This window comes from Triticum aestivum, chromosome 5A, assembly GCF_018294505.1.
Source record: "Triticum aestivum cultivar Chinese Spring chromosome 5A, IWGSC CS RefSeq v2.1, whole genome shotgun sequence".
Lineage (NCBI taxonomy): Eukaryota > Viridiplantae > Streptophyta > Magnoliopsida > Poales > Poaceae > Triticum > Triticum aestivum.
Window position 1 is genome coordinate 165,289,719 of NC_057806.1, and position 26,813 is coordinate 165,316,531.

General features: G+C 49.1%; 1 protein-coding gene across 3 annotated transcripts; it reads left to right on the forward strand.

The window, feature by feature from the left end:
• LOC123102722 (E3 ubiquitin-protein ligase RGLG5) lies at window positions 1–24,919 on the forward strand. Of its 3 annotated transcripts, XM_044524145.1 has the most exons (13): window positions 1–218; window positions 383–886; window positions 1,346–1,430; window positions 1,507–1,647; window positions 1,736–1,849; window positions 1,934–2,031; window positions 2,162–2,241; window positions 13,150–13,255; window positions 13,328–13,455; window positions 13,556–13,760; window positions 16,290–16,355; window positions 24,572–24,628; window positions 24,710–24,919. In XM_044524145.1, the coding sequence occupies exons 1-13, from the start codon at window positions 204–206 to the stop codon at window positions 24,788–24,790; spliced, it is 1,680 nt and encodes a 559-aa protein (XP_044380080.1). In that variant the 5' UTR covers window positions 1–203; the 3' UTR covers window positions 24,791–24,919. The 3 variants fall into 3 exon arrangements, with proteins under 3 accessions (XP_044380080.1, XP_044380081.1, XP_044380082.1); XM_044524146.1 differs by lacking the exon at window positions 16,290–16,355; XM_044524147.1 differs by lacking the exons at window positions 16,290–16,355; window positions 24,572–24,628; window positions 24,710–24,919 and adding an exon at window positions 17,549–17,824.
• Window positions 24,920–26,813: the final 1,894 nt, after the last annotated feature.

Sequence of the window (26,813 nt, forward strand, 5' to 3'; positions counted from 1 at the left end):
TAGAGTTGGCCTAAACATCATCACTCGACACATCGACCCTTGACTCGACTAGACGCAACAACAGCACCGACTTGACCAAAGTAACTTCCTCCTCGGCATGAGCGGCTCATCAGCCATTGCCCTTCCAATCCGCCCAACCTCGCATCTCCCTTCCCCCGAGGAGTGGCAGAGCTCGCCTCCCTCGCGTCGTCGTCCTCATCGGCATGAGCGGTTTCCTCGTACGCACTAGATGCACCAGCTTCATTCACTTCTCCAAATCTTCAACAGAAAGTTCCTGTTGATTTGTTTGTTGTTCGTCGGAGCCATTTAAGCTTCGATTTTTTGTTTTTGTTTCGATTCGTTGATCTTGACTGTTGCCGTTACGATTTGCTTGGAGTTTCAGGCTGTGGCCGGCAAGATTGTCACGCTCCTGCTGTGGGTGCTCTTTCTGATCCTGCAGACAGCCACCAAGGTTGTCGGGGGCCTCCTGCAGGTTGCACCGCCAGCCGAGCCACAAGAAGAGCCGCAACCAGAAGCAGCACCACGACCCAGATCGCCGCCGGCTGCGAGGAACAGCGCCGGCGGCGGCCCCGCGGACCCATACGATCCGCGGTCACAGCCGTGGGACCCACCACCGCCCCCCCACACCGCTCCGGTGACGGATGAGTATCACTCGTCCTCGATCTACCGGCGGCGGGTGAGCGCCCCGCAGGCTGCTGAGGATTTGGTGGTTTCCTCCAGCAGTTACTCTCGTTCGGCCGTGGCAGCAGTGCCAGCCTCTCCGGCTCATGCCGTCCCAGCGCCACCAGTGTCGCGGACAATTAAGACACCGGCAGTTGCCAGTAAGCGGCCCAAGCTGGAGAGGAAGTACTCCAAGATCGTGGACCAGTACCGCTCCTTGGATGAGGTATGTATCAATGTGTGTATTGGATTTGGTGATGTTCAAATGTTCAACACTGCTTCCAAAATCGGGCTCGAAGCCATATCGGGGATGGAATTAGACATTGTAGATGGCTTGGACATTAGCGGTATCTGGTTTAATGTAGTGCTGTGGAGCTTGCATGGTGCTTACATGTAAAAGGTGCGAAACTGATAGTGCAAAATTTCACCCGGAATGATAACAAGGTGGGGAACAATTTGCACGAGCCGCACAACAAACTGATGCATCTGCTCTTTTGAAATTGAAAATTGCGAACCGAGCCCGCCGAATAAACACTGTTTATAGACTAAGGCCAAACAAGAGTCTAGAGGGAGTACTTAACAAATTGTAAGGAAATGTACTCCCTCTTTAAAGAAGTATATTTCTTTACGGAGGGAGTACTTAACAAATTGTGACACTTGGCTCAATACTGAGTTCTGTATGCAGGTTATTGAAGCATTAGCGCAAGCTGGCCTCGAATCTTCCAATTTAATCATTGGAATTGATTTCACGAAAAGTAATGAATGGACAGGTAGTTGAATAGAATATATGCGTTGGACAAAACATTCATTCTTGATGCTTGACTATGTCTGCAATTCGGCATGCAGGAAAGAGGTCATTCAGTGGTGTGAGCCTGCATCATATTGGTGATGCCCCCAATCCTTACGAGCAGGCAATCTCCATCATTGGACAAACACTGTCAGCTTTTGATGAGGATAACTTAATTCCGTGCTATGGTTTTGGAGATGGTAAAGCTCAAACTTTTCTTTTGTTAATTTACCAATATAGAGTGAAATTGCACAAGACTAATAGTTCAGTTTTATTTGGAAAATGCAGCATCTACACATGACCAAGATGTATTTGCCTTCAATCCTGACGAAAGACCATGCTATGGGTTTCAGGAGGCTTTGGCTCGATATAGACAAATCGTTCCTCATCTTCGTCTTTCCGGTAGTAAAGCTCAATTTTGATTGTTGTTTTTTGAAGTGTACAATCATGGTCAATGTATGCATACAATTTGTTATATGTTTGAAGGTCCTACATCATTTTCTCCAATAATTGAAATGGCCACAACCATTGTTGAGCAAAGCGGTGGCCAATACCATGTTTTAGTAATAATCGCCGATGGACAAGTAGGCTTTTTTCTATCACCCTTCTTATTTTTATTTTAGTTCAATTATTATATCATTGACTTTCCTGTGCACGATGATGTTTTTCCTATGTTGGTATTATTTGGCCTGTGTCTGAAATATCACTATACAGGTCACACGAAGTGTTAACACTAAATTTGGTCAATTAAGTACCCAAGAGCAGATGACTGTAGATGCTATTGTGCAAGCCAGGTAATGTGGGGTTATTTTAGGCGGAGTATGTAAAATGGTGTACCATAAAAGTTTCTTAGTTGCAATAAATATCACGATCAATATGCTGTTGTGTTGTATGTTTAATCTTAACATGATTCCTGTTAACACCAGATGTGTATAGTTAAGGGTGTGTCTCATTATTCTACTACCCCAATTTTCTATTGCTTATCTGATGGCATAATGCGTATATGTACTTAGAAAGTTCTGTTTTGGTATGTCAAAATACACCTATTTGTTTGTATTTCTTGTTCCTGCAGTATTCATGTCCAGCTTGCAACAAATTATTTACATTTGATTAGTAACTCCAGAGTAAGCATAAGACGTTGAAAAGCTCTTGCTACTTGTCTTGATTTTCAAACAGCTGCGGTAATTGCTATCAGCATTTAATTGTTTTTATGTCATCAATAGCCTTCGGGAAACACAAAGTCCCAACAAAGTACATTACCCTCATCAGGCTGCCCGTAATGGTGAGTATCATATACTAGTATCATGCATATGATACCACATCCTCTCTTTCCTCATTTAATTGTGTGCCACATAATAAAAAAAGTCTAGTTGGCATGCATGATATATTGTTTATGATACTACCATTTCGACCAGCCTCAAGGACATATATGATAATGTTGTGAAAAGTGTTCGAACAAGTGATGGTGACACTGATGACTTTCCAGTTAAAATAGCACTCCACCAAGGTCAACTTTGAGGCCTTATCTTTTTGCTTTGGTGATGGATCACAAGGAGATATTCCATGGTGTATGCTCTTTGCGGATGATGTCGTGCTAGGCAACTGGTAGGAGCTAGGGTTCTACCGGGTCTAGGCCGGAGGTTGTAGGGTAAGGAGGGAGTTGGACGTGGACGAACATGCGGCCGCCGGCGGCTGGGCGCCGTCGTGCGTGAGGGAGGAGGCGGCGGCGTTGGCAGGAGGCGGCTAGGGTTAGGTCTCCCGGCTCCCTAAGGAAGCCGAGCAAATATGATTGCTTCTTGCTTAATCCCAAAACAGGTCCTTACACGAGTTTATATAATCCTCCTAATAAGATAATTGGGCTAAGCCCCTAATAGCGATAAGATAAACTTGGGCCACAACTAACTGAGCTAAGCCCCTAATATGCCGGTCATAACATTTCTCCCCGCCTGCACAAACAGCTCGTTCTCGAGCTGGAAGGCGGGGAAGCGCATGCGGAACTCCTCGAGGTGATCAACCAACGTCAAACACCTCTGCGTAAGCTGGGGTGGGCAGGTCATCGAGCCCGGCGGCGGCGGCGTCCTCCTCAATGTAGTCCACAGCCTCCAGGTAGAAGAGTCGCGGGCAGACGTGGCCGGGCATGCAGGGCTCGTCGCAGTTGAAGCACAACCCTTGGCGGCGACGCTCGAGTAGCTCGGCCGAGGTGAGCCGACGGAACGGGCGCGCCGCGGACGCGGCGAGGGGTGCCGCGGAAGCCTGAGCAGGCCGATCCTGCGCGGGAATGTCCGGCCAGGGTGGTGGCCCAGCGGCCCGGGATGGTGATGCCTGCTGGATGGCCATCGCGCGGCGCTTGAACGCGCGGGCGTAGTACATGGCCGTCTGGAGGTCCTGGGATCCCCCAGCTCCACGTTCACGCGTATATGATCCGACAGACCGCTGACGAAGAGCTCGGCTCGGCGAAGTCCTGCACCGTAGAGGTGAAGGGAAGGCGGCCCAACTCCGTCAGCCGGCTCCCGCGTATCGGCGGCCCGAAGCGAAGGAGGCATAGCTCACGAAAGCGCTCCCATGGGGGCATGCCGCCCTCGTCCTGCTCGAGGGCGTAATACCACGTCTGTGTGGCGCCTCGGAGGTGATAGGAGGCGAGCCAGGTGCGGTCCGACGCAAGCGTGCGTTGCCCTTGGAAGAACTGCTCACACTGATTAAGCCAGTTGAGGGGGTCCTTGGTGCCGTCGTAGGTGGCGAAGTCGAGCTTGGCGAAGCGTGGTGGTGTCTGAGTATGATCGCCGTGGCCATACGCTCGGCGGTGCGGAGCAGCGAGGGGGACGGCGCCGGGTCGGTGGACACAGGGGGTCCCTCGTGGAAGGGCGGCCCGTCGAGGCCAGCGTAGGGGCCCGCCGTACTGCAGGGTGGGCGCCGGCTATTCCGAGGCAATCGTGTAGACCGAATGCGGCAACGGCCCGGTCAACCAGGCCGGAAGCGGTGACGGCGAGGGTGGGAACCGGACCTCGTGGATCGGGACTCCCGCCGGCGCGGTCGGAGCCGGGCCGGAGCTGACCGGAGGTGGCGACGGCAGCTGCTGCAGCGGGGCGATGGGCAGTTGCAGGCCTGCAGCGGCTGTTGCAGCAAGGCGACGGTCGCGGTGGAGGCGCCAGGGGCGGCAGTTGCCAGGGGCGGCCGAGTGGTTATGAGGTGACCAACCGATGGCGACGCGCGGGGCGGCCGAGTGTTTATGAGGTGACCAACCGATGGCGACGCGCGGGGCGGCCGAGTGGTTATGAGGTGACCAACCGATGGCGACGCGCGGGGCGACCGGGTGGTTATGAGGTGACCAACGAATGACGACGCGCGGGGCGGCCGTGTGAAATAGACCGTCTCGCGGAATGACGATGCGCGAGGCGTACGGGTGATGTAGATGCCTCCCGCGGAGTGACGACGCTCGGGGCGTCCGCGTGAAGCAGACTCGTCCCACGGAGTGGCGAGGCGCGGATGACCGAGTGATGATGGCGTGTCGAGCAGTTGATTGCGGTGCTTCACTGTTTGGGAACCGAATCGTTCATCGGAACAAAGAAGATGTGGGTCGGCTGCCGCAACTGCCGCTGTTGTTGTCGATGATGTTCTGGATGTTAGCCGACCAAGTAGTGTCAGGCAAACCGTTCGAGTGAACCCAGGAGCTTCACCACTGAGTGAGCGCAGTCCGAGTGGACTCCTCATCCGAGTGCGCCTGATGGTCCGAGAGAAGCACAACTGTGCTGCGGTCCAGTCGGTGTGGTGCTGGCTGGGCAGGCTGAGGTGGACTGCTGGGCTCGAAGGCCTCAGTGAGATTCAACATAGATGTGCCCACGAGCGCTATTCCATCTGATGGAGGAGGGCGGCTCGATCGCTTGCAGGCAGACAGGATCCGAAGGGCGTGGGAGGAGTTGTCCACGTCTAGCGCCTAATTAATCTGCATGCAAATGGTTTAACGCTAATTAAGTGAGAGTTAAAGCCATTGATGTATGTAATGGATGTTTCCCACGGTCATTTATCTCCTGCATGCAGGACATAAAGGGGAAGGAATTAAGATTAGAAGGAAAGTGGAAGGCGGGCGTAGAGCTCCCTGATCAGCCATGGCGGCGGCAGCTTTTTGCGCGGATCCATCGCGAGGTGAGGCGACCGCGATGAATCCGGGTGCGAAACGGCGTTCTCCTGCGAGGCTACGTGTGGGGCGGCCGAGAGGTGAGGACGAGTTCACTCGAGCGACGACTTGCGGCGGTCGAGTGAAGTTGACGACGACGTGTTGTGTAGTCGATCGCGGCGCTTCACCATCGAGGAGCCGAATCGTTGATCGAAACAAAGGGGAGGTGGGCCTATCGCCGCAACTGCCGTCGTTGTTGTGATTGCTCCGCCAATGACACTCCTGTCAAATTAGCAATAAATCTCTAGTAATTAGGTGTATCGGTTTGGCTAACTGACGCATTGAAGGAGACGGCCACGCGTGACGCATTTGAAGGAGTTGTTCACGTCCAACGCATTGATGGACTTGCCTCACGTTTAGAATCTGCATGCAAGAGGTATTAGTATTAGTGGTGATTAAGCAAGAACTAAATACGATTCTGCATACGATGGGATTTGAGATGAGGAGAGTTGTAGAGGCAACCCGAAGGAAAGCTCTGTTGCGGCGGAAAGGCCGGTCTGGCCGGAACCAGACCGCGGCCGAGAGGTGGCGATGAGGAGGATGAGCTGCTGGCCGCAATCCAGTCGCGGGCACGCTGCTGGCTGTGTTCCACTACTCAAGGAGCCGGAGCTGTGCACAGGTCAGAATCGTGCTTCGACGCGGGAGGAGCTGGGTCGAGTGCCGTCAGCCGGGCCTAGTCGCCTGAGGAGTCAGGTCAATCAGACCATCGGTAGATGCGTTCAACTGGCCGGGGAACCCCGCTGAGCGTTAGCGGCTGTGCGTGTGTACGCGCTTGGCGATGGCGTCGCTGATGAGTACGCGAGATGATGACGGGCGGACGACGACACTTCATCGTCCGGGAGCCGAACCACCGATCGGAACAAAGGAAGGCGTCCTTTTGTATGAGCTCATGTGCGTACAGAAAAAGAACCAACCATAGTTAGATCATTGCAATGTTTGATTGTAAAGAGGACAAGTTGAGATGAGCAACTCCCTGATCCTTTTGTATGATAAGGAGTATTTTGTGTGATGGCCGGGACCCCAATAGTCAAAATTGGTAGCGATGATTGTTTGATCTAGGGAGATCATCCCAGAAAGCTCGGGTCGCCCGCAGAAATTAGTTTGTTGCCGGCGATTGAAGAAAAAACCATCTGCATCATGGCTCGATAGACGCCATGCCCCACGGTGGGCGCCAACTGTCGTGGTAACGATTCCGACGATAAGAGAGGGGTATGATAAAGGAGCATGATCTATCGAGATGCATATGGGTGACACGGCGGTTTTAGCGAGTTCGGGCCTCTCATGATGGAGATAACAACCCTACGTCTCGTGCTCCGGAGAGGCTTTGTTTAATCTTAGTATGTATCCGGAGATTACAATGAGAGAGGAAAGGATCCCCGTAGTCCTGAGACTAATGGTGAAAAAGAGAGAGAGATGGAAGAAAAAAGCCCCCTCGTCTAGTGGTGGGGGGTGGCTTATATAGAGTGCGCCACCCCCTCACCTCCTATGTTACAAAGTGGGTCATGAATGCCATAATACCAACCCACTACCAAGACCTCACTATGAGAATGATGCCGACTGCTTTGCTGTCTGCTGGTCTTCGTATATCCGAGTGAGTCGTATGGTCGAGTGGTGAACTGTCATCCGAGTGGATGGTATGCTGCTTGTCCGAGTGGATAGTATGCCTGTATAAAATTTATCTGGATCCACATGTTGTGTGGACCCCATGCTTTATGATATTTCAACCATTCGTGGGCCTACCTATTATGTGTATCCCGAACAGCCACCAGTGCCGCGCTAGCGGAATGAGGCATGGCAGCCAGATAAAGCACCAGGGGCTCGAGGGGACGCGGCGCCACCATCACTGGTGGGCTGGTCATGCCTTTTGAGGTCTTGAAATGCCGTGTTGGCCTCCGGAGTCCACTCAAACGGGCCCTTCTTCATCAGTTTGAAGACCGGGAGGGCGCGCTCCCCCAGCTTGGAGATGAAGCGCCCCAGTGAGGTCACACGGCCCGCGAACTTTTGCATTTCCTTGAGAGTCTGTGGTGGGCTCATGTCTTCTATTGCTTTGACCTTCTCTGGGTTCGTCTCGATCCCCCTGTGCGACATAAGGAAACCCAGCAGCTTGTCGGAGGGGACGCCGAACACGCATTTCTCTGGGTTGAGCCGCAAATCTACCTTGTGCAGGCTGGCAAAAGTCTCCTCCAGATCCTGAATGAGGGTCCTAGCCTCCCGAGATTTTAACCACAATGTCGTCGACGTAGGCTTCAGCATTCCTCCCGAGCTGTTGGCCTAGAGCAATGTGCATCAGCCGCTGGAAGGTCGCTCCAGCGTTACGCAGCCCGAACGGCATGCAGGTGTAGCAGTACACCCCGCACGGGGTTAAGAATGCCGTCTTCTCTACGTCCTCCACCGTCATCTTGATCTGGTGGTAACCTGAGAAGGCATCTAGGAAACATAACAGGTCACATTTAGCAGTGGAGTCGACGATCTGACCGATGCGCGGAAGCGGGAACGGCTCCTGAGGGCAGGCCTTGTTGTGGTTGGTGAAGTCGACGCACATGCGTTCCTTCCCGCCCTTCTTGGGCACGACGACGGGGTTTGCCAGCCATTCCGGGTATCGGACTTCGCGGATGACACCCGCCGCCTGTAGCTTGCGGGTTCCCTCGACGATGAAGGACTGCTTCTCTGTGGACTGTCGTCGCGCCTTCTGCTTCACCGGGCGCACATTGGGGCATACCCTCAAGTGGTGCTCGATTACTCCCTTGGGACCCGCACCAGCTGCTTGGGCTCCCAGGCGAATACCTCCTTGTTCGCGCGCAGGAATTTCACCAGTGCCTCTTCTTGTTCCGGGTCGAGGTTGGCGCCTATGGTGAAGGTGGCTCCCGAGGCCCCATCATCCTCGACCGTTACTTGCTTCGTCTTGGCCCAATCTTGCGAGAATAACTGCTTCTTCGCCGGCGCAGCCCCCTGGGCCCTAGCCGCGGCTTCGCCAGTGGGGCGAGCTGCCGCTGCGACCCTGAAGGCGAGCCTGAGGGCCGTCAAGGCCTCCTTGGCGTCTCCGGCCACGGTAGGGACACCGCTGCTCGCCGACATCTTCATGAGGTTGTAGGCGGGATGGGTTGCCGCCATGAACTGAGCCAGGGTAGGGTACCCGAGGATGGCGTTGTACGGGAGGCCGATGCGGGCGATGTCGAAGTCGATAAGCTCGGTGCGGTAGTTGTCGCGGGTGCCGAAGGTGACGGGGAGGCGGATCTGCCCTAGGGGGTTGGTGGAACCACCACCAACTCCGGAGAAGGGCTTGGCGTGATGGAGCCGGCCGAGCGGCACGTGGAGCAAGCTGAAGGCTTCCACGGAGAGCATGTTGAGGCCGGCTCCTCCGTTGATGAGGGTGGGTGTGCAGAGCATCGGGAGCGCACCCGTGCCTGCGGTGGTCGCTAGATAGTCCCCCGAGTCGAAGGTGAGGTCGGCCTTGGGTACCGCCCATCCCGGAGGAGTCCCCTGTTGTACACGTGCGGCGCCCATCTGGCGGACGAACTGCTTGACGTGGCGATCCGAGGGCGGCGCCTGTGAACCACCCAGGAGGGCCGCGACGGCGGGGGGCGCCGGTGCCGCGAAGCGCGCGATAAAAAGGTCGCGCAGCTCCTCCCAGGAGGCCACAGAGGACTCCGGCAGGTTGAGCAACCAGGCGCGCGGCACGCCAGCGAGGGCCATGGGGAGCCAGTTGGCCATGACCTGGTCGTCGCCTCCGGCCTCCCGAATGGCCTCCTCGTACGCCTGGAGGAAGGTCGCTAGATCCGCCGCGCCGAAGTAGCGAGGTGGCATCTTCGGCTTGAACTTGTGCGGCCACCGTACCTGCCGCAAGGCGGGGGTGAAGGCTCGGAGCCCCACAGCGCCCCCGCGCGGGCCTGTTGCTTCGGAAGGAGGAGCGACGCTCGCCATGGGAGCTGGATGGAGAAGCGAAGCGGGCAGACAGGCAAAGCTTCGACGCACCCCTACCTGGCGTGCCAAATGTCGGATTACGGGTTCCGGCAAACCCTTGTGAGGTTCGAACTCTGGGGTGTGCACGAAGAACACTCTCTTCCTAGCTCGCTCGCTCAACGATCCCATGGCCTAGCTCGGCGGACCCAAGGAACAAGAGACACGGGGGTTTATACTGGTTCGGGCCACCTTGCGGTGTAATACCCTACTCCAGTGTGTGGTGGATTGCCTCGAGGGGCTGAGGATGAACTAGTACAGTAGATGAACAGCCTCAGGAGGTGAGGTGTTCTTGGGCTCGATGAGCTGGTGTGTGTGAGGATGATCTGAATGGCTAGGTCCTATTTATAGTGGCCTTGGTCCTCTTCCCAAATGTTAGGCGGGAAGGGATCCCACAACGGCCAAGTTTGAAGGGGGACAACTAGTACAGGCTATCCTGACGAAAGGTGGTCTTTGCCTGCCAAAGGCTCTGGTGGTGATGCTGCTGTGGGCTCCGCGATGACCTCCGTCCTGCCGTCCTGGCGGTCTTGGTCTTGTTGTACCGATATGGAAATCTTTGCCTGATGCCTCGGGACCCGCGCTTGCGCTTGCCTCGTTAGCACCAAAGAGGAAACTGGTACACTACGCCCGCTGGCGCCCGCCTAGCCTTGGTCGTCATGGCTCATGTCACGTGAACCTCGCGAGATGCCCCTTGCATAGATATCTTTGCTCCTCGGGAACCGGCCTAGTGAGGCCACCCCCAGGGAGGTCTTGGTGCCGTCCGCCTCGCGAGGGTCTTGGGTGGTCGCTGCTGAAGCTGGGCGGTACCAGGCCGTTGGTGGAGCCACGCTTTGGGCCGCAGGCAGGCAAGTCTGGGCACCCCCGGTCCTAGAACGCCGACACCTGTGCTCTTCTTGAATGCGATGCCACCATGCACCGGCTCCTCCTTTCAGCTTGTATGCGACCAAATGAACTCTACGATCTTCCTGAACCTCCATGACCTCAAAGAAAGTCTCCACTTCATATAACCAATCTAGGCACCCTTCAATATCGACATCTCCATTAAAAGTTGGGATCTCAGCTTTCACCTTGTATGTATCTCTTGCATATGTAGGGTTGGGTACTCTCCGATATGCGTAGAGATCTGGTTCTTCAAGGGCATCATCATATTCTTCACCTTCAGAAGCTTCAACACAAATTGCCTTCTTGAAGCACGTTGAACAGCATGTTGTTGTGACGGTCTTGCTCCAAGATTACCTCTCCTTCTTCTTTGATGAATATCTTTTTCTTTAGATGAATCTCCTTCATTGGTAGTAGGGGGACACCCTTTCATATCATCTCAACCAGCTGGTCAAATCTTCGATTAAGATCTTCACGCAGCTCTTTGATTTGTTGTTTTGCAGCATCCATCCTCTTCTCCAATTGCTCGATTGCTTGCTGCAGCTTGCTCTCGAAGAAGACAACAAGAACTAGTATGGGTCATCGAGGCTCTGATACCACCTGAAGCAGCACAAAGGTTGTGGAGGAGCAACTCCACCTTGCTGCTACAATGTGTACAACACAAGTGTTGAAGGAACAACTTCAGCGTGCTGCGCTAGATATCGCTCTAGGGGCTAATGTAGGCCGATATGGCAGCAAGAGTTCAACCCAGAACTCCTAGAGCACAAGATCTACTCCAAGATCTTAGATAAGAACAACAAGTTCTATTATAGGTAGTGGGTACATAGTCTGAGCTACAAAGCAGAGGTGAGGACCTCTATTTATAGGGCTTTGGAAAACCTTCACATACTTCTACTTATAGTTGGAACACTCTAGAAAACATTATTTAGGATTCACCTCTCTACTCACAGCTACTTGTAACTAGAGAACTCTAGAAATAGCAGGAAGGGTAAAGGAAAAAAAAGAAATACTACACTAGAGTGGAAGTATCTAGAAGTAGCCAAACAGATCTGGCATCTGTTTTTTTTTCTCATCTATTGTTCCTCATCATAGTGGAATAAAGTATCTTGCATGAAAATAAGAGTTGAGCTTAGAAGATGCAAACACAAGGGGCTCGATGATGTTTTTCCTGTGGTTCGATAGTTGGCGCTATCCTACTCCACATTTTTTATTGTGTGGATATCCTACTCCACGTTGATGGAGGCTTTGAACCAAATGGTTCTAAGATTGCAAGGAGCTCAATGAACCTATTTCGCCATGGTTTGCGCCAAGAAGCCTCACTAAGGGGTAGATCTTCACGAAATAAACGATCTCCTTGCCCTCACAAACTCTTGAGTCCTTCACAAAGTAGTGGATGAAGGCTTTTAAGTGACTTCTACCCATCTACAAGGCGCATACCCTCCAAGAGTAACAAGCAAAGCAAACTCACTTGGCAGATTTCCTCGAAAGATCTTTAATCAAAGCTCTTCTCAAGAGCCTATATGATCTCTCTCTCTGATACAAGGTGTATGAGTGGTGTAAGAAGAGAGGAACACTAGGTGTAGGTGTTCAAGAAGAAGGAAAGAGTTCTTGACCTTCAAACCTTCCAAGAATCAAAGAAGTGTTCATGCAATCACCCATCACTTGTCTTCTTTTCTTTCCTAGAAGCTAGCTCTCTCTCTCTCAAGACTTGAACTTTTGGTAGTTGGAAATGAATGATATGAGTTGAATGGCTTGCCAGAATGAAGGGGTATCCAAATCTATATATAGAGCTCGACGGAAAGCTGACTGTTACTTGAAAAAGTTACTAGTCGAGAAGTGCTGGAAGAAATTCTTTGGAACTCCCGAATGTGTTTTTGGGAACCTTGGGAAAACACATCAGTCAGAAGTACCGGGATAAAAAAATAGTGGTTGCGGAAGACAAAAAGGTGGCTCCTTTCTTCGTGCATAGAACTATCTTGGAAGTACCGTGTAAACCAAATTCTCAGTAGTACTATAGCAGATAGAGCAGTTCTCACAAAGTCATAATGAGGATCATGCAGGAATGCCAGAGTCACAGCTCGGAAGTATTGGGTGGATTTGCTCGGGGGTATTGGACTTAAACTGTGACCAGATAGCAAGCTGAAAGCTGTTTGGAAGTGTCTTCTGAAAAGTTAGGGTTCGAAGTGCCGGAGGTAACATAGAGGAGTTTGGCTTGGCACCGCCGGGACAGAAATGAGCGGCGGTCCGTACTGTGGAAAACTTGGTTTGGCTCTCTAGAATTAGCACACTCAGATAAGCTCGCTAGAACCGGTTAGCAAAAACGGTGGTACCAGGGCTTTGGAAAATCTTAGAAGTAAAGTGGCTAAAGTGGATTATTTCCAGAACTTTGGCTTGGGATCTTTTGTGGGGTTCAAACCAAAGTACCTTTGCTTGTGCCCCTCTTGATAGTACAACTGTCCTACACTCAATGGACAGCCGTCGCCTCAGGCAACTTGCGCCGTAGGGTTCCCTCTGGGTTCTGGTAGTCATGAAGCGAGTGTTCAACAAACTGGTGCATTTGATACATGAAGCTAAGCTAAGAATTCGCACCTTGCTTTTGCATGACCATTGCCAAAAAATATAACATCATAAATTCATCATATGGATTGACATAACACTGACTTCTCCTTGGTCGTATGTTCCCATTTTGTTGCAGTGAATTTCCTTTGTCTATAATTCTGGTCGGAGTTGGAGATGGTCCTTGGGACATGATGAATGAATTTGATGACAACATTCCTGCTAGATCTTTTGACAATTTCCAGGTAAATACCAAAACTATATAAATACTGATACTTGCTTCCCAAGCAAAATAACGGTGATATTCGCTATCCTAGTTTGTCAACTTCACTGGAATCATGTCAAAAAAGATCAGTCAAAGCATCAAGGAGACAGAGTTTGCCCTTTCAGCACTCATGGAAATACCTTTGCAGTACAAAGCAACATTACAGCTTGGAATACTGGGGTAAGCAGAAGCAAGAGCAAGTGTAGTTACACATATTTCTTATTTACCATTCCTAGTTGGCTTGATTGTCTCATTTGTTATTTGTGTTTTTACTAACTAGGCGTCGACTTGCAAAGTCTCCAGAGCGAGTTCCACTTCCTCCTCCTTTTGCAAGTTATAATACCACCTCAAGAGCAGCACCATCTTGGGAAAATAACTTCCGAAGTGTGCCTTCTAATCTTAGGGAGGAGGCAACTTTAGATTCAACAATCACACCGTCAGTTACACCCCCACCAGCTGCAGATGCTAGAGCATCAGAACTCCAAGTAAGACAAATACTGCCCTGCTATATCGTAGGATCTTGATAAATTGATCCAGACTAGAAAAAGACGAGAATCTCATGGGCAGGCACACACAATATAGTAAAATAGTGTATGTAGTAATTTTTGGAACAATGTTACAGCATAGTGACTTGAATAGTAAAAAGTTGTTCCAAAATTGCTACTTTTTGTGCACAATTTTACTATACTACGTATAGTTTTTCTAGCGGTGTAGGATAACTATTCTACACTCGAGCTTAGCATAGCACTATTATGTGCGCGTGCATGCACGTGTGTGCGCGCGCGCATGCTGAGCAATTAGCCAACTACCAAAAATAAGGGGATCCGAAATTCGTAGGAGACATATAGTTTGGTTTTTCATGTGACTTGTTTGGCACCGTCAAATAAAATACTACCATATTTTTCATGGTGAACGGTAGTGGTATAATGATATCAGTATATGAATATGAAAAGGAAGTATATATGTTGAAAGTGGTTTCCTTCTTTAGGATGATTAAACAATTATTGATACTGCTAGTGTCACACCCTAGCTAGTCATGCATCAGATTGTGTGCATTATGTTTAAATTTTCATTTAAATTGAAATGGGGATTTGTGAAACCCTCAGAATCATTTTTGAAAAGATCCAAATAAAAATTTCTCCAAAAAGGTCCAAGAAAATGCTCATGTTGCTCTCTGAAAATATTGGACAGAGATAAAAATCAAACCAATATTTTTAAGAGCTCATAGGTATTTATTTTGGGCATTTGGAATTAATGCATAAATATTTGCATTGGAAATATATTAGTTATATATATTAATATATGTCCAAATATTATGCCAATTATAAAGGAGCTCTGGAATAATATATCTAGCTCCTGCAAAAATTGGCATAAGGTAAATAAATGATTTAATATATTTTTTTAAATCAAAACAAATGTCAGAAATTAGAAAACAGAAATAATTAAAAAAGGGAGAAGCTTACCTGGGCTCCTCCCTGTGCAGCCCAGCCAGCTGGCCGGCCCAGCCAGCAGGCGGCCCAGCCCGCCTCCCTCCTCTGTCGTCTTCGTCCTCGACAGAGGGAGGGGAGTGTGGCCGGCGCGCGCGCGCCACCGCGCCACGCCACCTGCTCGCCTGCCTGCCTGCCCTCCCCTCCTCGCTCGATGCCCCGGACGACGCCACGCCCTCTCCCTGCTCTCTCTCACTCTCCCTCAGTTCCTCCCTCCTCTCCCTCGCTCTCTCTCACACGGCCGAACACCACCATCGCCGCCGTTCGCCATAGCAGCCGTCACCGGCCACCCCTCGCTCCCCCGACTAGCCCAGAGGCTCCGCCGCGACCCCCTCTTCCTCCCCACCGCTCCACGGGTCTCCGGAAGCCCTGCATCGCCGCCTACGTCGCCGTTCCCCCCCCTCGGCCACCGGAGGTCATCGCCGTCGATTCGCTGCACTCCGGCCGTCCCCGAGCCCGCTAACCATCCCTGCAGCTCCGCGGTGAGCCACTGATTCGATTCCCCCTTGCCCCGTCGTCCCTAGCCTCCTGTAGCTGCCGCCCCCTTGAGCTCCGAAGCTCGACGCCGCCGGCGATGTCGCCGTCGTGGCCACGGTCACCGTAGCGTCCAACCGAGCACACCCACGTCCTCACCGCACCGCGTAGAAGCCGTAGGTGCCAACCCCGCATCCCCGCAGACGTTGTAGCCTCGACCCCGAGCTCAACCGAGCTCCGGCAGCCGCCACGGTCGTCGCCGTCGACGGTACAGGCCACCTCAGGCACGGCCACCACCACCGTTCGACGCGCGGGAGCAAGGGCTCTCCAACGAGCCCAAGCACGGCCTCGCCCGTGCCCCGTAGCGCGTTTCCGCATCGCGCCACCGTCTCGGGCCTCGCTGGCGTCATGTCGCCGGTGGGTTTGACCCACCTTGACCACGGCAGGACCCCCCCAGAGTCACTGACGCGTGGGCCCCGTCGGCCAGGTGGTCAGATTAGTGCTAATCACTGTTAGTCAACCCCCCTGACACTGACCAGTGGGCCCCAGCGCCACTAATTACTAATTAGGATTAAATTAACCCTGTTAAACCCCGCTGTCACTGACGTGTGGACCCCACACGTCAGGTTTGACCTCAGCCAGCCGCAGTTGACCACTGACGTCATGCTGGCGCAATAATTATATTTCTGGATTTAAATTTAATCAGGAAATTCCAGAATATTATTTAAACTTCAAAAATTCATAACTTTTATTCTGTAACTCCAAATCAGACAAATTATATATGAAAAATGATCAGAAAAATCCAATCTATCCATCTGTACTATTTTCATGCATGATCAAACAAGTTAAATTGATGTTTTAAGCAGAACAAGGAAAAGCACTTTAAAAGGCCATGTTTGAGTTTGAAATTTGAATCTTTGATTCAAATTTGTTCAAACCCTTCTGGTTTTTAGTTGCATTAGCCCAACACACTCATATTGCCATGTTTCATGCATGCATCATATTGTTGCACATTGTTTGGTGATGGTTGTGTATCGGTGTCCTTTACGACAGGTTCTGCCTCCGAGGAGTACCGTGATTACCCTAACGAAGAACCGTATCCGTGCATCGAACCATCAGGCAAGCAACCAACCATTTGATCATATCGATACAATCCCATGTTCTCGCTCCTGCTCTCTTTTACTGCATTAAGACAACGCGTTTCAAACTGCTGTGTGCTGCGGTAGTTGAGCCCATTTCCTCTGCATGACCTATCATTGCCACAGTAACTAGCTGAAACCCACTAGCATGTGTAGGAGTTGATTGAGCCATATGTATGTGTTGTTCCTACCTTGCTATGCCTGCTATGCTTAGAGTCGTGTCAGGTCTGGTTCATCTGGGTGATGGGCTAGAGTGAAATGATTATGTCGGTAATGAGAGTGGTGTGGTGAACACGATTTGGTAAAGGTATCGATGAGAGGCCATGTAGGAGTACATGGTGGGTTGTTTCATTGAAGCCGACCTTAAGCACTGAGATCTGTATGTGTGATTTAAGATACAGTTACTACCATGCATTGGGCCCTGAGATATGACCCCGCTCGACTTCTTATTCACCCTAGCTCTCTGTCCAGGAGTTGCAAGTAGTTTCTGGTGTTTGTAGCCTACTGGAGGCCGTGGACAGCGCTGACCGTAGGGGTGGGCTGTGATGCGGTAGGTACGTGGCCGGGTGTACCGAATACCCGTTAGGTATCTCGGGAACCCTGTTCACATCGTTCGGGGCCGTATGGGAAACCTCGGCCGGACTCCCTGCGGATGGAACCTGAATAGGCGATAAACCTGGACTAGAGGCTTAAGTGTTTAGGTAGGTCGTGGTCTACACCCACGTCGGCTTTCGCTTGAAGTCTGCCGAGCACATATCGTGTGCAGACGCTAAGTGGTGGAAACATGTATGAAGAAGTACACCCCTACAGGGTTATCATGATCTATTCGAATAGCCGCGTCCGCGGTAAAGGACTACTTGGTTGCCTATACAGTTCATAGACAAGTAAATGGAAACTACTAAAATTCTCAAGATAAGTGTGAGTGCCGAGGATGGCTCTTCCGTAGGAAGACGGAGGCGGATCCTCGGTAGTGTATTGAAGTGGTGAGTAGTGGACTCGTGTGCGCAAAACCATTTCAAGTTGGAGTATCGTAGGATAGTCTAGCCAGGAGTCAAAGCTGGCTTGCTGCAATAACTCCACCAACCCTTCTTGATAATATGCATGTATGTAGGATCTGATGTAAGTCTTGCTGAGTACCTTTGTACTCATGTTGCTATAATTTACATTTTACAGAAGACGCTGCAACCCCTTCTGATGGGTTCTATGTAGACGTTGACATCAACGAGTAGGCTAAAGGCCCAGGTGGTGACCCTGAGCTTGTGAAGGACCATGTAGTATAGCTAGGCTTTCCAAGCCTCTTTTATTTTACTAGTTGTCTGTACTCAGACAAGTTACTTCCGCTGCTGGTTTGTATGACTGTATGACTTGTATGTTGGGTCGTGAGACCCGTACCTTTGTGTATGTTATGTATGGCTCCCTGAGCCTTAAATAAAGTACTTGTGTCGTAGAGTCATGTTGTGATGCTTCGTTGTATTTGCACATATCGAGCATATTGTGTGTATGATTGAAATGCTTGGTATGTGTGGGATCTGACTACCTAGTTGTTTATCTTTAGTAGCCTCTCTTACCGGGAAATGTCTCCTAGTGTTACCGCTGAGCCATGGTAGCTTGCTACTGCTCTGGAACACTTAGGTTGGCCGGCATGTGTCCTTCTTCGTTCCTGTGTCTGTCCCTTCGGGGAAATGTCATGCTTTGAGTACCGGAGTCCTGTTAGCCCGCTACAGCCCGGTTTACCGGAGTCCTGCTAGCCCAGTGCTACAGCCCGGACCCACTTGCTGATGACCGACACGTTCGAAGCTGGGTCATGGATGCCTGTCCTTGTAAGTCTGTGCCACTTTGGGTTTACGACTAGTCATGTCAGCCCGGGCTCCTTATCATATGGATGCTAGCGACACCATCATATACGTGAGCCAAGAGGCGCAAACGGTCCCGGGCAAAGGTAAGGCGACACCCGTGGGGATACCGTGCGTGAGGCCGCAAAGTGATATGAGGTGTTACCGGCTAGATCGATGTGACATCGAGTCGGGGTCCTGACAGCTAGCCACTATCCAAACAAGTATATACTTGTTAGCAATTGAAAGGTACTACCTCTGTAACTAAATACTCCCTCCGTCCCATAATATAAGAGTGTCTTTGACACGGCGCTAGTGTCAAAGACACTCTTATATTATGGGACAGAGGGAGTATAAGACATATTTAGTTACAGAGGTTACTTGAACTGCAAAAAGTCTTATATTTAGTTACAGAGGTAGTATATACTACTCCCTCCGTAAACTAATATAAGAGCATTTAGAATACTAAAGTACTGATCTAAACGCTCTTATATTAGTTTACAGAGGGAGTACTTGTCACTGTACTGCTTAATTACAACCAAAAAGAGTATATATTGTTTGCCAATAAAATAGGTATATACTACCGCATGCTAAATTAAGGGGTATGTAGTGTTTAAATCGAAAACAAATATATACTGCTTGGCAATTAAAGGAAGATATACTCTTTTCTTTCAAAGCAGTATATAGCTTATTTTTCACGATGGAGTAAATAACTTTTTTTCTACCCAATGGAGTATGTCAAGCTAAAGTACGCATATATGTCCATAAAGAACAGGAGTATATACGTTTAGTTGATGGAGATGACTCGTGATCTAGGCTACTGGCTGAGGGGATCAATTAGCCAAGAAACTACTAAACCAACCCTTGAGATGTTATCAGCCTTTCAAAGACAAGCTGACATGGCCACCACTAAGGTCTATTGCTGCAAGAAATTGAAAAATCCAGCAAAAACAAGGTAACAAGCAATCTTAAAAAAAGATAAGTCCACTTCACAACCCTCAACTTACCAAATAGTTTAACTTGCGGCCCTTGACTCCAAAACCGGTTAGAACACACTCCTAATATACTGTTTACTTTACTCCCTTGAGACGATTGGGACATGGTTTTGTGTGGCGTGGCACATTCAAATTGACCCCTCAAAGCTGAGGTGGCATCCGAGTTAGCAAAAATTATAAAACAAAATTGCTTGTCCCATTTGTCATAGCACATCTTCTTCCTCATCTTTCTCTTTCCTTTCTCTGTTCCTATATCCCGAGCCCAAGCGAGCAGTTGCGGTGTGCTCCCGGCCGTACCCGCCCACCAGTGTGTTCCTGTGCTCATGAAGATCTAGCACGTCTGCTAGCATCTGCATAATAACGATCCTAGGTCATCACTTCCACACAACGTACACTTTGCAACGTGCACGCCATGTAGGTGGAATGCTCGGTATCATAACATAATTCCATACAAATCCGTAGCCATGCGTAGGCGAGGAAAAACGAAAAAAGTCCCATAACGATTAGGTCCGCGATCAGCCAGCTGCAACATTGACCATATCCGCACCAACCATCTAATGACAGCACACGGACGATGAGGTTCTTCAACATCAACTCCTTCGGGAAGGAAGCGACGCTCAAATGTCGCCATCACCAGATCCAACCACCTAGGCCAGAATCTAGGTTTTCAGCCTGAATAATCAGACCGAGCATATCCAAGTAATGCCTTCAACAAGGTAACGACGTAGAAAAAACATCGCTATTGCCAGGTATAACCAGCTCGGGTCAGACCTAGGCTTTCACCCCGGAGCTCGAGTAGCACCACCATCGAAGTCACTCATGTGTCGTCGCCACCGCTTTTTCGTGATTCCAACAACTACATGTGATGTGCGATCGCCACTGCTGCACAACCATCCCTCTGTGTCAAGCCGTCGTCCATAGTTTGCATCTCACCGCCGAAGTCCACCACCAGATATGGAGAGATGAACCCTCCTTTCGGTGACCACCGCTGTTGTGAAGCCGCAGGAGGTCGCTCCACCATAGTTTGTAGCCACCACCACTTGGCCGACCGGTTCTAGATCACCACCATCAAGATGTCCAGATTTGAATCAGGGCAACCATGCTGGTTTGACCAAGGACGACGCCAAGCTGTGGTTGAAGGGAAAATCCCAACTCATCACCACCATCTATATGTGTGCACAAGTCTCTCAATTCATCATCATACACCGCAATGGTTGAAGGGAAAACCCCATGCTCAACCATCTTCTCACCGTCGCCACGGGTGAAGGCTGAAGATGGCACATCATCACTCGCCTTCATGACTGAAGGGAACATCCCATGCTCGGTCATCTCACTATCGCCTCTAAAGATGGGAGCATCATTCTTGCTTGTCACCATGTCACTCGCCTCCAAATCTTGGTCCTTGAGAGGCTCCGTAGTCGTAGTCGTCACCGTGCCGTTTTCAAAGAGTCATGGTAGACTCGGCATCGTCAATGCCACGAGGAGGGATGGCGGTGAAGTCAAACTTTGGAGCGTAGTCTTGGAGCTCGTCGGGCTTGGACATCTTTGTAGTACTACCCTCATGCTCGTCGCCTTGGAGTTCGGTTGTCGCGAAGTGTGCATGGGGTCGAGAAGCCTTGGCCTTAAGTTCTTGTTCCGCATTGAGAGCACCAACGTAGAGGTCATCAAGAGACTCGTATTTATTGAAGAAGATAGTCTTAGCGATGTCGTTGTTCAATCCCGTGGTAAAGTGGCACTTCATCCAAATGGGGTTGTCTGCACCAGCTTGTCTTAATGCTTTCTTCATCTCCATGAAGTACCCGTCGAGGGACTTGGAACCTTGTTTGGCGTTCTCCAATTGGCGTCGAAGATTTTCCGTGTAGGTGGAAGGCACAAACTCTCGCCGCATAGCCGTCTTCGTTTTGGGCCAACTCATGTGGAAGTTCTTCGAAAGTGTGTGAAGCCAACATGCTGACGCGTGGTCGTGGAAGTTTCTTGTGGCGCACTTCACTTGATCTTCGGAGGGGGACTTGATGTAGTTTGAGGTTCATAGAAAGGAATCTCATGGTCGGTGTCGAGGTTGTAGTAGCTCGTGGAAGTGGGACCTGAGCTTAGGGAGCTTCTCTTGTTCATATTCTTGAGGTACTTGTCAGCGAAGATGCCGCACATCCAAAGGCGAAGATGCCAAGGGAGGTGGTGAAGTCCTCGAGCTCTCAAACTTCATGAACTTGTCAATGATGGTGTCGATGCCGATGTGACCTTGCCGGAGATGGTAGCTCGTGAGCATGTCACTTGAGTGTCTTCTTGAAGATGATCTTGAACCTCTTGCCGTTGTTGATGAGGACATTGAGCTCCTCCAGTTGAGCGTCTATCTTGGCGTCGACGTAGCTCTTGTTGACATCAAACTCGTCGTCGTGGATGTAGACTGAAGGAGATGTGTCGTCCCTATACATCATGGCATTAGTGCAAGTAGTAAGTGCTAAAAGGGAAAGAACAATATCAAGCTACGTTCTCGGCTCTATGGATGACAAGGATAGAAGATTGTTCAATGTGTACTAATAGAGCAAATATGGTGTTGATAAGTGTTCCCGGACGCACCCACAACTCACATCAAGGCTATATGTGGAGCTCGGTAAGGGATTAGTGGCACAAAATATCAAGCAAATTGAAGTTCAAGATATTGTAAATGTTGAAATCAATCCAAAGGACTCAAAATGGAAAGCAAGTGATCACTGAAGTAGAGGAGGGCAACAAAGAACATGTGCGGTGGGATAATGGGGCTTGTGCAACTATAGAGATGAGCAATACAAAATTGCCTAACAAAGACTAAGCTCATGTTGCACAAACACAAGGAGAGACACCAGCTTGATAGCACATTTGGGCACGATTGACCACTGCCCAATCCTATATATGCAACCAAAACGTTTTCCTATTCCATGTACCCTTTTCACAAGTTTATCTTTTCATGCCCCACTTTTGCTTATAAGTTTTGATCTTTTCCTTGCTTAGAAGCTTTTTTTTTCTCTGCCACTATTCTTATTGAGCCTCAACTAAATATGCATGGGAGTAAGCTTTCACACTATATGATATACCAAATGATGTAACAATATGATATCGTATCACTATGGTGCTCAAGTTTTCGTGTAGCATGACAATACTTGGATAGCTAGTCTCAATAGTTATGAAGGTGATCGCAAAGATGGTGGGGCTATCAAAGTGTAGTGGCAAGGAAAGGTTTGTGGCGAAATGGATACCTTCGCCAAACTTAACTTTTCACTTAGTTGGAGGTAACCGGCCTTGCTTTCGGTAGGTGGTCTCAAAGGATGGATGATCATCGCCGCTTGCGAAAGCTTATGGTTGATGTAGTCGATGGAACGGTACACGGTGTTGTTGTTGAAGCAACCATCCCTAAGTTGCCGGAACAACTTGGAGACTTCAACGACCACAAATGCAATGGGGACGAAAAAGGGTCAAAATTGCAGAAGTTATGGTGGTTTTGGTAGAGGGCCTAGGCGAAGATGCCAAAATTTGAAAAATTTGATGGACTCAAATGGTGTGGGAACTAATTTTGGTGGATGTCAATAACTACAAAACGAGCTAAAGAACATCAAAATCAGAGTCCAGATGAATTAGTTAGGGCCAAAACAAATGGCAACCAAAGTTGGTTTTCCAGGTATCGGATGTCCGGTCATCCGAGAAGCACCGGATGTCCGACTGATGGGACGCGATTTCTATACGGGCACCGGATTTCCGGTGGGGATACCGGTTGTCCGGTGGCGGATGTCCATCACGGGATTTGGGCTCCGGATCGCGATTTTGGGGATTTTGGGGGCAAAATTGGTGGGAAAAAAAAGACAAATTGGGCCTAGAGAACGCCAAGGGAGGTAGATCCATTTGCCAAACACTAGATCCACAGAAAGAAATCAACAAAAACTCGGTAGAACATCAAATCACAAGAAAAAATTGGGGCTATTTTTGTTGGATTTTTTTTGAAATTGGGCAAGAGCACAATAAACTAAGGGTAGAAAGTGAGGGGCAAGGCTCCAAATTTGTGGCAACCTTGCTTTGATACCAAGATGATGTAGGGTAGAGACCCTATGTGGCTCAATCTTCATAAATTGGAGCTGGATTTGAGAAAACCCATGAAGAACACAAGGGAAATCACACAAATCAACACACATAGATGCAAATGAAGATACACATAGATAGACCCATGTTTCAAATCATCCAAGGAGTGAGATGGAATAAGATAGTTTTTCCCCAAGTCCTAGGACAAGGAGGGCTTGATGCTCTTATGAAGCCTTTCTTCTCCAAATGTGGAGGCCTTGATAATCCACTAGGGATTCTTCTCCAAAGGAGGCCTTGTGTTTCAATGGAGTCTCTCTCTCAAGAGGAATTGCATAAGGGAAGATACATGAGCTAAGCTCTATGATTTGGTTTCTATTCTTAAGGGGAGGTCTATTTATAGTATAAGCCACGGAAGGGTTGGTGGGAGAGAGATATGAGGCCAAGTTGCCTGTCTTGCACACATGCAGGTACCAGATGTCCGGTGGCTCGCGAGGCACCGGATGTTAGGTACGCATCGGAAATTCGTTGATTTCCTCTTGGGTGGCACCGGATTTCCGGTGGTACCGGATGTCCGGTTGGTCGGGAAGCACCAGATGTCTGGTACGCCATTGGATGTCCGGCCGCTGGAGCACTGACTTAATCTTGGCTGCTCCTAGACGGTCCTTTTCATCAGGTTGTACCCCCGCAACTCCATCTTCCGTCTTCGCCTCCACATTTCCTTCGCGGATGGTGTAGTTGTTCCTTTGTGCTTGCACTCCTCCTCGTCATCCGTGAAGCTCCGATCAAATCTATACATGCATGATAGATTATTAAGTAGTATACCATCCAAGAAGGAATCAAGTGAACATGTATAAAGGAGATTATTCATCTTTATATGTATGCACATGTCACTTGGCAAAAGTGCTCTTAACATGGTGATGTTCTTAGGATGCTCCGCATCAAGTGTCCTACTAGGACCCGACTCCATACTCTGTCTACCCCTGGTATGACTCCAAGTTTAACTGTAACCTACCTTGTACACAATATTCAATACAACTCCAACAAGCACTTGGTACTCTGTTCAAGTCAAGCCTGCTTTCCTATGCAAGCAAGTTTTCCCTAGCCCATTGTGGTTAGGTAGTGTAGAAAAGCAAGCAATATTCTTAGTTTTGAATGGCGAGCATAGCACGGTAAATTTTGTTTTTTGCACAATATCCAAGCATGCCATTTTTCATTAGTGAAAATTCTACTCCAACATCTGTATATTCTGTTTTTGAGTAAATTGTTTTCGTTGAAATCGAACAAACATATGTATATTCACATCTACTTTTCGATATTTGCAGTTCTGCCCAGTTTGCCTTGCCAAACCCCGGGACATGGCATTTGGTTGTGGTCATCAGGTGAGACTTCATAACACTGGTAGGCCTAGACTGTTTAGCTAGACTGCACTTTCCCAGCCCTAAGTTTTTCTTTGCATGCAGACTTGTTCAGGGTGTGGACCGCAGGTCGCGGATTGCCCCATCTGTCGAAGGCCAATTGATACAAGAGTAAAACTATACTAACAGCCTCACATGCCTAACTAGATTTGACTGAACTACGCTGGAGTGTTGGAAGTAGAATTCATGGAAAAGAAAAAGAACTCCGTTTGTACTGTAGCTTGTACCATAAAGAAAATGAATAACAGTTGTGTACTGCTCTGTGTTATATCTCATCAGTTCAGTACCTAGAATGGGCACTACTGCAAAACTCGTAACCGGTGGCAGGCGAAAAATAGCTACTAGTGATGGGGAAGCGGCGATTTGGTGCCTGAGCGCAGCTGCACCTGAAATCACGCCCGTCCATCGCTGGCTCGGGATGCGAACAATTCCAACCGGCGCGTCCTTCGCGAGCTGCAGTAATTTGGGTGTATTCATAGTTTTAGGTGTACGCGTGAATACTGTATGAAATAGTGGCACATGCGTGGGGCCAAAGCGTAGGGAAGGGACGGAGGCTATAAGAGAAGTTAAAATGTGATAAAATGTTGAAACTTTGACCCCACCCTACGCATCTGATGTATTCCCCGACCGTATGTCACGAAAATCACTCCATCAGTGGCGCATTTAATTGCAACGACACGTCGCACTGTGGATGCGGATCAGCTGGTCGCTGGATGGCTCACCAATGTTACCAATGTTTCTGTGCCCGGCTGGGCCGTGCATGCCATCCGTCCGAGAAACGGCGATGACACCAGACTCCATAAATATCTCTCTACCCACGCCACCTTTCCACCAGGCCAACCGGTTAATCAGGGATATACTTTCTTTGTTTATAAGGCTGGTTGTAATGGGAAGTATCATATAGTAGTATCATACATATGATATTAGTATATGATACTACCTCACTAATGTATAGTATTATATATTAATATAATGTAGTACTTTATTTATTGTCACGCATGACACAAAGTAGTATAGCATTTATTATGATACGGTATTATAATATGATACTCCATCATTTTTTCTTCATTTAATGTTATGACACCTCATTAAAATTGTCTAATTGGCATGTATGATATTAGTTATGATACTACTATTACGACCAGCCTAAGGACATCTACAACGCGGCCGCTTAGCCGAGGCGCCAGGATTGATTTCCTGGCTATTTTGCCTGGTTCCCGCCCGTGACCAGGATTTGGCCTTGCATCGATGCTAGGTTTGCCGCCGGGCGCTCCAGCTCTTTCGCGTTTAATTTGTTAATCACCAGGCGTCTACAGATCTCTATTAGCGTTGGACACACACGCTCTTACATAGATGCTATGTTTAAAATCCCATTTTCCCATCTGCTCAAGCGCCTAAACAAGCATCGCCCATTGGAGATGCCCTAAATATAAGTTTTTTAGACATTTTAAATGGAGTACAACGTATAGATATATGTAAACATATTTTAGAGTGTAGATTCACTCATTTTGCTTCGTATGTAGTTATTTGTTGAAATCTTTAAAAAGACTTATATTTGGGAACGGAGGAAGTATACGCATGCGTCATGACTAATATATTCGTTCATTCCAGCTTATCATCAAATCATCATGTATCTCAGTTCTCAGACCCTATTTCGATTAATGTTTCCGTACCATTAAATGGGGAAACCCGGACGCAACCCTTCTTGTGCAACTTGTGTAAGCTTTCACTCAAGTTTGTAGGATCTATGATAAACATATTTTCCACATTTATGTTCCAACTTAGGTTTCGTTTATTTGTGAATATACGGGTTGCCGACACATGAAATGGTCACCAAATCATTCATATTAGCACTGCATCCGAATTGCTGATGCCTAGAAGACGAACTCCTTCCTTTTTTGTCAAAGGAACTTTTGATGTATAGACACGCAAAAACCTCACACATCAACTATCACCAAGTTCAATTTGAAGTTCACTTATCATCCACCAAGCCACCTCCCAATTCTACCTCCCAGGGCACAGGAACTTAATTGCATCTGCGAGCACATGTACTAGGAACTATACATGATTGCTATCACAAATTGGTACCGACACATGGTTTATCTGGACGGCACATGATCACAGTCATTTAGCACACGCATGCGAACAA